This window comes from Perna viridis, chromosome 1 (genome assembly GCF_037379345.1).
Source record: "Perna viridis isolate PV_CMFRI_1.1 ecotype Kerala chromosome 1, ASM3737934v1, whole genome shotgun sequence".
NCBI lineage: Eukaryota > Metazoa > Mollusca > Bivalvia > Mytilida > Mytilidae > Perna > Perna viridis.
This window is the reverse complement of record NC_142445.1, coordinates 44,736,921-44,751,406: the sequence shown is the minus strand read 5'-3', so window position 1 is coordinate 44,751,406 and position 14,486 is coordinate 44,736,921. Positions and strand designations below refer to the sequence as shown.

Below are 14,486 nucleotides of genomic sequence, written 5' to 3'. Positions count from 1 at the left end.
AACACAAAAGGCACAGTTCTGCACAAACTACTGAGTTAAATGTTCTTTTATTTTCTTTGAGGCCCTAAACATTAGTTTGTTTCACACACAAAAAAGACAAGAATCATTAATTCTTCCTAAAAATGAAAATCAGAACGATTAACAATATATTATTTTTTTCCAGTAATGGAATAAGACCACATGGATGGAGTTTATAGAAATTTTGTTTCTATTTTTGTTGAAGTTTGATAGATAAAGTAAACTATAATAAACAATAAAAGTATCTATTTCACTTAGGATTATATAAAAAAAAATGTCTTTTGTTCAAAGCCTTAGTACAGAATATTACCAATATAATACTAAAATATCAAATATCCAAAATATTGAAAATTCTACAAAGATCCCTTTCGTCACAATTGTTGAAGGTGGTACGGCAAATCAAAATGCAATTTCTTTAGTTATACAAACAGTTTGTGCCATTTATAAGCGTACTGAGTAACATTGACAGAGGCTATAGAAAAATAGCCATAGAACTGTTCTTAATACAAGCCAACTGATCTGTAACTGTCAAAATTAATTTTATGACAAAAAGTCAATATTTTTTTTAAAGACATGGGTTTTAATAATACTATGCTCATATGAACTTAAACATGTCCCTAAATTTTAAGCTCAACAAATAAAAACAAAGCAAACAATTTAAAGAAAGACTTATTTGATCAGTTTTAAGAAAGAACTTTAACGTATCAACAACCTATTTTAACCAAGGGCACACAATTTCAAACTAATTAATACAGGACTTAAGGTAACACAAACTTGTTCTACAACTGGGTGTGCTTGTAAATATAGATATTCAAAATTTGAAGAGTTTGCAGTGCAATCATGAAGTGTTAAGAATTAATTTGGACAAAATATTGTGTAAGAAATGGAAACTTTATTTCTAATAACTCAGGCTTTTGATAACATAAATAAAACTGCTATATTCGCCTGCCCAGCTCATCCTTTCTTGGGCATTCTTCCCTGATGGACGACAAAAAAAACTCATGTTTGGAAAGTTTCAGAAATGTGTTATAGTTGATAAATCAAGGAAACTGGTTACATCATCTGGTACACATGTTAAAAAAGTTGCATTTACAGACAACATACCTAACAGAGAAGTAAAAAGTTCTTATTTCAAATAGATCAACAAACAGCCTCAAACGTGACATGCCTTTCCCTAAATCGGTAAGAAAAACATTTTTCACCACAAGTTTCACCCTATAATATTTTTTGCCTTGCTTTGCACAGCATTTAATTCAATTAACACCCCCTTCCTAAACTCAAATCCTGGATCTGTCCCTGAAAAGTATTTGAAGATTTGAAAATATCTGCTTGACCTTAAAGTTAGTAAAACTCGACTTTTCAGTATAACATAATAGAAAGAAACCTTTCTTAAGTGAATCCTGAAAAATCTGAAAATCTGTCTAAAACCGATCCTTTTTGAATCCCCTTTATATCAATTGGAATCTATTTTGAACCTTGGGTAAACCAAACATCTGTCTAAACCAAACAATATTTTCAGCGCTAAAGAGGGTTTGATTAAGAAAGGTTTCACTGTATATAGAGGTACTATATCTAAGTAGAGACATTCTTATAACATCTGAATATTTATAGTATTTGAAGCATGCTATTATTTGAACTTATGAAAAGATTAGACACATGTTGCTGAATAACAAATTTGTTGCCTTTTTAGTTAAATGAGGATAGGTTATTAATGTGGAGGCAGAAAATTTATTTTTATCACACTGCACTAAATTCCTTTCATATTACACATAACAGTGAAGTTGACAAAATCTATGGAAAGTACAAATTAATTGAGAAGTACTTTCTAGGAACCATATATTCTGGGTATCGTGTCCTGATACAGGAAGTATCACACAATTTAGTAATATTACATGTCCAATAATTGACACAACTTAAAATAAAACCATTCTAAACAAAAAAATGTCTTCACTGGCGCACTCCCAAATAATAAAAGTCCTGTTTATTTCTGATATAATTTTAGAGGAATTTCTTTATCAATTATTAACTTACATGTATTTCTAAATTAAGGTGCAAACCATTTGCTTTCTGAACATAGAAAATCTTGTGATGTTAAATGGTTTAAAACACTGTATCAAAAACATAGCAGTGTTCTCCCTAGGCCATTATAGCGCTATGATTTCTTAGCACTGTGCTCTCAGTAATTAATTTTAGTTAGAATGCACTATGGGCACTGTAGAATAATTTTGGAGGAAGGCCATAAGAGCTGTGCTATGCCAGTAAGCACTGTGCTATTTAAAAATTATGGGGAGAACAATGCATACTTGTCCATTGAAGTCAAAATTATTGGAAGAACACTGCATAGTTGTCCATTGAATTGTTTATCAAGGATATACAGGGACATTTCAAGTTGCTTGTGATTGATTACAATGATTCCTCAACTAGATACAAGTGGCAGAAAATCCCTTCGTGACATGTTAAGACCCTGAGGAATTTTCATCCTTATAAAAAGGTGCCATATATTGTCAATAATTGAAACAAAGGAGTCTGAGTTACAGCCGAGACTGGTCTACTAAGAGCCAGCATCATTACACCTCATAAAAACATAATACCAAGGGGATCGATTTAAAAACAAGATTTATGGACGCAGTCTGCTAAAATCAATAAAACAAATCTGACTGAGCTTTTTACAGGTAATTCACCTTACATGGCAATTATACAATCTTTGTCAGAATAATTACAGCTTCCTAGGTCAGTCAGAATGCCACTTCAACATTCAAAATCCATTTTGAAACTGTTTAAAATCAATATTTCACATCAATGGCTTGACTTTAGAAATCTAAGTACTGGTACTTTTTCTTATTGTAAGTCCAAACTTTGGTGGAAAATGGTCAACACTTAGTGATAACCAATATCTAACAGAACTGTGATACAGAAAGGAGGAACTGTTTTAAAAGCAAAATGCTCAACACCTATTATGTAAATTACTAAAAGATCAAAAGTTAATAGTTGATATGAAGATTAAATACAAACCTGATTTTAATTGGTGTTGCTGCCTTGGATTAAACACTGGACATGAGTTACGTGGAGTGGGAAACTTCTGCGTAGTGCCATTTTGAGTAGGTTTTCCCTGGTTGATACAGTTTCTGTTGGAGGACAGTGCGGGCAGCTGAACCTGAACCTTGGATTTATCTTGCTGTAGATTTAATGATGGAACCGGAGTATTGCTGTTTGATGTGGGCACAGGGGTATCTGCTTGTATAGTAAGTCTTGGAATGTTTGTCCCCTTCGGGGGTCCCATCTGACCACTGTTGTTTAAACCATTCATAGTTCTAAAAGATAAGAAATAGCAAGTGTAATTTATAATTGCACACAATGAACACTGAAAAAAAATCAAATTATAAGTATATATCTCCAAGTATTACAAATTAGGAAAGACCCAAAAGGGTAGTCAAGGGACATTAGAAACACCCTCAGTCAGTCAATTTTGAGATATTCTTAGGTTTATGGCTCAGGCTGATGGAACCAGACAACCTTCTAATGTATTACAAGTACAATACAGTGCATATATTTGAAAGAAATGTATTAAATTATGCAGGGTGCTAGTTTTTGGCACTTCTGTAGTGGAAACAGTTAATCATTGAATAGACAAAAAAAGACATTAGTTTAAACAATACAGTAAAACATGTAGGAAAGTGTAGTTCTACGCTTTAAAAGCAACACTATAATATGATAATAGTCAGGATGTCTCCAAAACTTGACAAACTTTTGGTTGAAATAGGTATAATGACAGGAAGAGCTACCAGTCTGTCTATGTCACATTTAAATTTAGCAGACATAATCCCTGTCATTTATCATCAAGAATTTTGACATTGACATGCAGAGATTTACCTATAGCGGCATGTTCAATTTTTAAAATTGAATAAATATTTACAATGATTTTTGTTAAAAAATCGATTCATAACAGGGCAATTGAGAAAAAGCTACCCAAAATGAAATGAACCATGCCTTATATTACGTCACTAAATAATCTGTTTACTTGTAAGTAAGGATCCCCAGTTTAAAACAACATTACTAGTGCTTCAAATTTTTATGGATTTGTTATTTTTGTCACCTTAAAAAAGCAATTAAGCTATATAAATAATTTTGGTGGTTCCGTCATCCTGAGATGTACATTGTACATTCATTAATGTGTCCTTAATTTTTTATAAGTGAGTTATACGCAGAGCAACTCATTTAATAGTCGAGATATTATCTTCAGACATCCGGTATCAAACAAAACTGTTTTCCAAATTTCTCTACTTTAATGACAAAGTCTGATTCAAATAAAATACCAACAGTTTCTTTTCTCCATGTAATTAAATAGTAAACATCCAATTAACTATTAAAAAGCCTGATGAAAATGCAAACGTTATTATCTGTTCTATCTTTTACAAAGAGCAATTTTTCAGCAAAATTAATAGACCACTGAGCCATTCAAACTCTAACAACATCTAACTATTAAACAATAATTCATATCATCAATACATAGCCTTAGATATTTTCCTTTTCCAAAAAATAGGTTTTTTTTAAATGTATAATTAGAATGAATTTTTTAAAGTCAAGTCAAAAATACCTCTACAAAACATGGCTGTGACTTCATATGAAATCTACATCTATTTTGAGAAGAAAATTTCACTACCTTAACTTCTATAAAATAATAATGTGCTCTATTTGAGTTCTTTTTTTCATACACCATTATTTTGAGGGTAATTAGAAAATAAACACGTATTTCTGAACCTTCAAATAAGAAGCTGTGAGGTAATAAAGTGTACAGAATGAAATTTTAATTTGAAATAACAATTCTATGGACATGTTACCTCTATGAATATGAAGTAATTTATATCAGATAGATTATCCTGCATCACATGTTCTGGCCTTCAACCAAGATATCCTACCCAGTAAGGGGAATTTTTGTTTTAAATCATGAATAAAGAAATCATTCAAACTAGTATTTACACAGTAGAAAGGCAAAGATAACATCCCATAATCACCATACATAGATAGGCAGCTAAGGAAAACTTATCGATCGACATCGACACGTGAAATGCTGTATCATGCAAACCTTTTTAGACAATATTCTTTAGTTTATTGAAAAATTATCATTGACATGTAAATGACAAAAATAAACATGAATCTGTCATCCAACAACATTCATTCTAATTCTGATGACACTATATGCATTTTATTTCTTTCAGGCAAATAATCACCAAGGTTATATGAGTTTTTCTTATACCAAAATATTCACTTCCTCCAAGACAACTAAGTGTAAATACCCAAATTCCTCTGAATGAATTGGATTATAAACTTTGAACTATGACTTCAAAAAGTGTTTGGTTTAGACAGGTGTTCAGTTAACCCAGGTATAAATTTAAAATGTTAAATAGGGACTTCAATAAGTGTCTGGTGTAGACAGGTGTTGAGTTTAGACAGGTATTGCTGTACTATTTTTATATTAAATGTTTGTTTGGGTGTAAACATATTCAAAATGTCCTCGCCTTTAAATTGTAAAACTTGAAGAAATGATCTACATCAGAATACAATTGATTTGTCTTCAAAATCCAGCAAGTTTAAACATAAATACATAATACAATTCCTTTGTTCTTTACAAATACTTTTTTCTGCAGATTAAACAATAAAATGTTAATCCCTCTTTTATTCTTCAAGTCAGACAATACATAATAGGTATTTTTTCAACACTGATATACATATTGTACTTTATAGCTTGAAAATATTGAAGTGACCGTCTGCCAAATTTTGTCAAGTTCTCAGGACATTTGTATTCCATATTACAGTGTCAATTTATATTGACTAATTGATTGTATATATATCTTTTTGATATTCTGTCAAATTCATGTTGAAAACTGCACAAGAGTTTAAACAATAAGCCAAAACAATAGAGTGGTTCACACTAACTTTAATGCATAAAATATGTTTTATTCTACTTGGCAAGATTATATAAGTAAGGCATGAGTAAATATATGTATTGGGAGAAAACATCGAACATTTACAATAAATACTGCAATGCATTATATTTTATAAATAAATGGTGAAAATGGAGCTGCAGAATGCAGTACAAAATTTAAACACCCCTACCAAAATTGAAACATAAAAAGTCTAAGCAGAGACAGAAAACAAGAATTTCAGGTCAGGCAGGCAGAAATGGAATTAGATACCGAGAGTGAAGTAATGCGAGAAACATTTGTAGGGGGTCAGAATTTATGAAAAATTCAGATTTCATTAAAAAAAAAGATTTCCCAATTTCAAGGGGCATGTGCCAGGTCCACCCCCTATGCATCAGAACCTGATTAGCATATACAATATGAAAACATTTTCCACTGACTTTAAATAAACTTCAAGATAGCAATAGAAAGATAAAATCCCAAAAATGTGAACTCATGTATTTAGTCTCTTTCTCTTATTGTCTCTAGCTAGTAAAAAAAGCGGCATGTTTTGTATTTACTTAAGTTTATGTAAATATTGATTATAGATGGCAATTTATGTCAAAAACACTTAAAACTGTTAAGATTTCCTCTCCTAGCTGATTGTCCTACAGGTATCTACATTGCAGGAGGTTAATGCTTATATTACTATGTAGCAAGAAACATCATCAACTTGGCTGCTTTGTACCTTCCAGAAATAGCAGAACAAGTAGTACTTTGAACAATGTAGCTATTTAGTTTAATAGACAAACCATTATCATTGTAGTTTGATAGACAAACCATTATCATTTTAGTTTGACAGACAAACCATTAACATTGCAGTTTGATAGACAAACCATTAACATTCTAGTTTGATAGACAAACCATTAAAATTGCAGTTTGATAGACAAACCATTAATATTGCAGTTTAATAGACAAACCATTATCATTTTAGTTTGATAGACAAACCATTAACATTGCAGTTTGATAGACAAACCATTAACATTCTGGTTTGATAGACAAACCATTAACATTGCAGGTTAATAGACAAACCATTAACATTGCAGTTTGATAGACAAACCATTAACATTATAGTTGATCATAAGACTACTGTTAATGTCTCAATTTTTGTGGTATACTAATTGTTCAATATCTTCACAACGAACAGACAAGCATGAAGAATAGAACCCAGAAAATTAATTTCAAACACCATATAAATCTACTCATTTTTTAAAGCAGCATAAATTGATATCCACAAATATGTTCATTTAACAGAATCTGCAAAAATACGCAATCAGGAAAATTAACATGTTTACAGCAAGTCAAGATATCCCATCAACATGGAAGCAAGCTTTCTCAATAGCACAAAGAGCTATCACTGAAGTCAATAACTTTGTTTTGTGACAGAGTACAGACTATCATATTGAAGGCAATTACTTAGGTAGGATGAACATGTACAAGTACAGGTATAAATACCATTAAAATTGAAGCCAATTTATTGTATATGCCTAGTGAGACTCATAAGAGTATTCAAGGACATTTAAAACTAAATCATCACCCAAATAATATATATGACCATAAAAAACTTCATAATATGAAAGTTAGCAATGAAATTCAGAAATAAAATGTAGTGTGCCACATGTAGCATACAATCAAGCCACATTGCAGTTATGTTGAGAAGTATGTGATCATCATTCACGGTATGTAATAAAATGATTCAAACCTTATACAATAGAATGAAGTACACATTAATACACATGTATATCACAAGACACAGTAGGTACACTCTAACATGTTCTAACATTTAGCAATAACCTGTCTTAAGAGTATATGATTAAAATATCCCAATGTAGTGCACTGTATTTAAAATTGACCTGTGTACATGTATATAGATCAACCTTTATAGGTCCCTAATGACTACTCCAAAAGATTTCTTTAAGAGCTCAACCTTTGCAAAAAGACATCTATCACTAATTTTTTGTTTTTGTTTTTTTTTTTACTGCACTTAACATTTTTATTCTCTTCTTTAAACATGTTTGATGTCCTGCTGAAATATTTTTTTCAAAATTCAATTATGGTTTTACAATGGTAAAACAACCGTTTATGTCTGCTTAAAGGTATATAATTAAAATTACAGGAAACAAAAATCAATTGTAAGTGAAAAATAGCAGAACAAATTTAAAATAAATTTCTTAAATCAATAATATTTGTAAAATATCTTATTATGTTGACAATCAATAATGTTTACATACCACCACACCCCTCCGTTTCCTAACATGGAATCGACAAGTGAAAAATTGTCTTTAAGAAAAACATTGAATGCCAAACTCAATTGGTATATAAAGTAACAAAGGGGACTTTGGACCATAGGCCCATTAATTTTTCTTTTTTGCATTAACAATTATTTATCCATTCATGACTAAACGATACTTACACCTTATTTATTAGAAAATTAAACTATCTCTGACGTCAACGGTTAGCTTCTGAAGAGGATACGATCTTTAAACAAGAACATTTACATGCTTGCAGTTCAAGTTTTTCATCGAATATGATTGATAACCTATTAATTGATTTAACTTCAGAACTCCTTTTTCAAAACATCTTGTTAGTAGTGAAGGTTTTTCTGCCTCAATAAATTTCATTCAATTTTTTAAAGTACAACTTACCCAGTAAATTGTCAATAAAATCAAATTATATGCAAAGCTAATAAACACTTTCAAAACATATCAATTTTAATGGGATAAAAACAGTCTTATAATTCACTTTCAATTTCAGTTAAAGTACTTTTACAATGTTCTCAAAATTCATTTTATAGACCATACATGTAGATTACTAAATTTTGGGTTTCTTTCAACAATTGACAAGAATATTATCACCATCTCCAAAGGGTTGCATTTCTCCCCAGAAGAACATATACCTAAAAATAAACCTATTTAATATTGATTGAAATAAAAAAAACAGGTCCAAAATAGAAATGACCTATTAGCAAAAAATACTTCACTGATTAGGTACTGCTACAGCATATCAGCATGCTATTGGAGTAAAAATAGCATTCAGGATCTTACTTTCCATGTAAATAAAATGCAAGAATAGAATCAGTGCTGAAAGGTCTAATGAACATATGGTGCATATTTTTAGTACACATACAATTGATGTTTTGGTGAAAGGTGTGATTTAATGAGTTAATTAGACTGGCAATTTATGGTTGGCAGATTAGGTTTAGTACATGAATGCACCTGTCAGGAGTTTCTTTTGAAGTAGAAAACTTTTAATTGAATAAATAATTTTCTGTAATGTTATCGTCCAATCTAACTATAATGGTACATGCAACATGGTGGTAATTTCTAAAATAAATAGCAATTGAAGAAATTGAAAAGATTCAACAATGAATCAATAATCCTCATAGACATGTCTAGAAAGAAGTATAGTAGTTTATTTCTTATTCATAAGACAATGGTCAACATCACCTTTTCTGGAAGCAACAACTCTTTAACAAAGGAAGAGAAGTGATGCTTTAGGAATGGATGTTTCACTGCTTACCAGGGGCAGTACTGATCTAACGTATGAAGAAAATATACTTATTTTTTATAGTGTTTCATATTTATTAAAAGGTCAAAGAGATTTCTGACCTAATATTATTATTGAGGTAAAATCAGTGTCACACAAGAACAGCGCATCCACCTGTCCACTTTATGTTTCTCTTCAGTTTTGTACATATATTTCTGAAACTTTGGTGTTTTTTTTCAATTATTTTTTCATTGTACTGTCATTTTTCTTTTTTTTTTCTCTCTCTCTCTCGTCCTGTTGTTTTTCTTTTCTTTTTTTTTTCTTCATTGTCTTGTAAAATCTTTTTTAATATTCATAATGATTTTATGCATGCCCTCAATGTTCTAATGTTCTTGTATATGTATTGTATATTATTCTTGGGAGAAGACTTCATAAATTGGTAAAATTTGTGTCCGATCGCCTTTGTAGAGTTAACAAATAAAATTGTTGTAAACTAAACTAAACTAAGTGATAGGATCAAAACAACTTCTGCACTGTACATTTTGGTTTATTTTAGACATCACTTCAAAATACCTACAGTATGCTTTCACAATGTTCAAAGGCATGCATTAGACTTTAGTTAAAGGTTTATGTCATGCGCTCATTCTCCATCATTTAGTTGAATACTTTGAGATATTAACACAATTTCTTCTTTGAAGTAAGAACTAGACAAGTCAACAAAAGATTAAAAATTCATTATTGAATAATTATTTTATACTAATTAATAATGTTTTCATTTTTAATTTTTTATGCCAGTAGGAGAAATCATGAATATAGTTATGTACAATACTGATCTTATCTTTTTTCTGAACAACTATGGACATATGTGGTAGTTCTATTCATTTCTTGTTTTTACTGATTGAAATTGTACTTATGTGGGGGAAATTTGGGGTCAAATATAATTTGTACATGCATCTTATGTAAATATTAGTAATAGTAAAAATCATTGAAAATTTTACTTTGAATAATGAAATTTCCGTAAGAAAAAATTTGATTTTTATGGTCATATTTTGTTTGATCCAAACGTGATGTTTGTTTTTCAGAAGGGGTACACATAAAACCTCCAAGAGAGCCTTTAAGAGGGGAAATAAATCAATGCTGAAAAAAAAAGTATACTTCAAAATAAGAAGGCTAACTAATGTTCAAACCCCTAAATTATTAAGGACTTAAAAATACAAGTGAGTAAATTTGGTTTGAAACCAGGATACAGTATACCAAGAGTATCTTAATCAGAATACACTTGCCAAACTAAACACCAAATCAAACCCAGCCTAGAAACAGCTATTTTATCTTCCATTCCAACTCAGTGTCAATAATCTATCCGATAAGTATAAATCATGTACATTTAATTCACATTTATTTTAACTAATATCTTCATTTTATGTCTAAAGAGCTTTTCTAGACTATTTAAACATAAAAGTTTGAATATTAAAGTTTCACAGCTTGAAGGTAACTTCTTTGTTGTTTAAAGTTGAAATTTCAAATTTAGAAATAAACCGAGAGCTTAACAATTTTTCATTTTAAATAGTAAAAAAAATTCATGTTTTTCTCGCAAGTCTTTGATATCTTCCTTTTCACAATTCTATATCAAAATTTCTGAGTACTTTCATTAGGTAAAACTTTTATTATATATGGAAAGCTGTGGTGCAATAAACTCAGAATAAAGAAGATAGTTGACTGCTTAAATATGGTAAAACTTCAAACAAAATTTATTGAGAGTAGTAGATTAAAAGTAATGAACTATTATTTCATTTTTGAGAGTGATGAAGAACTGGCACTATAGTTTATATTATTTCATTTTCGAGAGTGATGAAGAACTGGCACTATAGTGCAATCTGACATTTGGCAATTTTTTTTTCAGAGTTCTAAACGTTGTATTATTAGTATATTCGGACTGAAAAGAATGTACAAATCCTCTCTTCCCAGCCTGGTTCATACAAACCAATAACCTTGAAGATAACAAAAATTCACAAATGGCAGTGGATGTTTTAATTCCAAATTGTTTGACCTATCGATAATGTAAACATATAATAATTTGATTTAAGAGAAAAGAAATTTATAGAGCTAAATCTTGTGTTGTCATCAAAGTGTATTCAAATACAGGTGTGTTTTTATGACCAGGATAAAAGTGAATAACTGGCATTGTGACAATGTAAATATTGAATCATCCCATCCCTAATATGGGACAAAATCTATTGTTAAAAATCATGATTATCTCCCCTAAAAAAATCAAATACTTTTGGTGACATGCATGTTTTTCTTTAGAACTTTTATGCATCAAGGTGTTACAAACATAGATAAATAGTTCTAAATTTTTTTTTAATCATGGTTCAAATTTCAAATTGGTTCAAATTTCAAATCATATGTACATGTATGACTGAAGACAAAAGTGAAAAATTTCTTAATCTTAATTTCCCTCATTTTCCCAGTTTAACTTCTTTTTATTCCACTTTTACATAAAATTATGTTGAAATTCAATTACATTTTCTACCAATATTTCAAATGTAAGGCAATTCAGTTTTCATAGAACATGTACATCAGCTACAAGTCAATCTAGTTCACTGTATATAATATAGAGAACATGTCAATATCATTGGTGCACCATACTAAACATGTATGCAAGGTCAAATCTGAATATATTAATCATCCACATGATAACAGGCTCCAAACACTGACCTTTGAAGTAAAAACACAATCAAATTTCCATTATTATGTAACTAAGTGCATTTCACACATTTTCCTAATTCATTGTAAACGAATGAGCCTGTAGGCAGGAAAAAATATTGAACTTCAAAACTGAATCTAGAGAAAAAATTAAACAGGTAATGAACGTGTAACAAAATATTTTATTTTTTGAAGAAATATAATTTAAATATTTCATTTGTCTCCACCACTTTACAGTGTATATACATTGTAAATGTAAATGCTTCAAACAAATCATTGGGATCTCCTTCTTCTATTTTTTTTTTTTAAATAAAAAAAAAATTAACCTAATTGCATTAGTTTATAAAGCTGATCAGTGACATTGAAAAGTCAAAATCGCAATTTTTCTATTAATCAATTATTGCAGCAGTTATGAGTAGAACAACAAATAAACAACTTTTGAGCACTTGCCAGTTACATTGAAAATAAATTATTCAAATGATGGAAAGAAACTTCATTTTAAAAAACAACAAAATAAAACAAATGCCTTAACTTTCATGAATACTATTAATAAAAAAAACTTTAAAAAAATAAATTTACATGCTAAATGGAAATAGGTACACCAAAAACTGTTACATTATTTACAAAAAGGAATATAGCTTTTAAAAATATTGCTTCAGGCTCTTGGTCAACTTCCTAGCAAATTTAATTGTATAAATTAAGAACAAATCTTCAAATCAAAAATTGTAAAAACCAACAGTTGTAAACTCTTAAAACTATTAAAATTGCACAATACAAAAAAACTAACAATCATTTGACAGTTATTGGCTAAAATACTTTATCCAAAAAAATTAATGACATTGTCAAAACACAGGTGTGTGTACATTGCTGGCACTACTTGACACACCAAGATTTCCTTTTTTATCAATTTGCCACCATGTGTTTACTTCATATAATAAGAAAGAAACTGATACCTTAATTTTTAATCAATATGTGTCGTAAAGTAAAAGTGGTTTTGTTACGAAGAATTTGGCCATAAAATACTTATAGAATTTCATTCAATGGAACAGGGGTATGGCGCCCTGTCTGATTATTTCATTTTATGCAATAATATACTGCATAAAAATTATGAATTATCTTGTACCAAAGTATGGGTTGTTATGCAATTTCCAATATTCAAGCAGTTCAAAGTAAATATATAATGACTGTTTTCCAATTGTTAACTTTTTTTCTAAAATGTGGTTCTATGAAGTAAGATTTTAAGTCAGGTGTTAAACCTGTAAGACTTCTGTCATTTTTGTACAGCTAAATGCAGCTCAAAAATTCTCATTGATTACTACTACAATGAAGCAAAAAATATTCATAACTTATTATTCACCTTGAAAGCAAACAAAATATTGTTTTCCTGCAAATCTAGACCAAGTTCCAGACTTTCCTGCATATATAACCTTCAATATATCTAAAAATCAATGCTTTCGAACCCTACCTTAAGAATCTTTTTAAGTCCCAAAATTAATTTCCAATTTTACTTTTCTTTTCACATTTTGTGTCATTTTAGTTCAGAATAATTCCGAAGAATTTTCACATTTTCACACAAATTACTACATCCTAACAGAAATAACAAATCTGGAAAAGATAACTATTCGTATAATCCTCAAGAAGAAAAAAAAATCACTTATACACCATATACGAACTACCGTTAAAACTGACTTAGAGCAGGTAGATTAATCAACCATACAACTTTTTACAGTTAACTCCGCCCACTTTTACCTGACGTCAGCAATACACAACTAATAAATTCGTTAAAAAGAAAATAACTAGCCCACAAAATACAATTTAAGTCCTTAAAATTGCCCAAAATAAACACTGTTATAGTCTAGTAGGAAAACTATGTATTCCTCCTCTCATTTTTTTTTTTGGATATAAAGCAAGTTCCTATGACAAACCAACGGGGTAATACACATCCGACCTGTTTATCGACTAAAATCTAACGTATTTTATACTCATTCAGAACACTTGTGATACTTACCGATATATAATTAATACACGTTTATAATCACATAGTTTTACAACACTTAATTCCTAAAGAAATAACTGTTTTAGTTGTTTTTAGTGGACGGAAGTTAGTTCAGAGTGTTGTGATTGTTTCTCTTGTCGCGCATGTCAAGTCGGTTCAGGTAAATTTAAGGTTGTCCCCCTTAATTAAAAGTTTTACCTGAACAGGTGATACTGTTCAAGGAGAGGACTTCAACGAGAAGAAGACTATTTTCAAACCTGCTGCAAATACAAGTAATCAGAAATGTTTCTTGGAAAAATGTATCGTGACTCGAGCGTCGTAAA

At 30.0% G+C, this 14,486-nt stretch overlaps 1 protein-coding gene across 2 annotated transcripts in view; it reads right to left on the bottom strand.

Moving 5' to 3' along the window:
- The window catches only part of LOC148628938 (zinc finger protein GLIS3-like), a 35,463-nt gene extending 21,147 nt beyond the window's left edge, over positions 1 to 14,316 (bottom strand). The window contains exons 1-2 of one of the 2 annotated variants that reach the window (XM_088541140.1): positions 14,176 to 14,316; positions 3,031 to 3,329 (exon numbers count right to left, since the gene is read on the bottom strand). In XM_088541140.1, coding sequence (XP_088397266.1) covers positions 3,031 to 3,325 — 295 coding nt within the window. In that variant the 5' untranslated portion in view covers positions 3,326 to 3,329; positions 14,176 to 14,316. Of the gene's footprint in view, positions 1 to 3,030; positions 3,330 to 13,632; positions 13,774 to 14,175 lie in introns of those variants that run through there. The other variant, XM_088541143.1, reaches the window with a different exon arrangement.
- Positions 14,317 to 14,486: the final 170 nt, after the last annotated feature.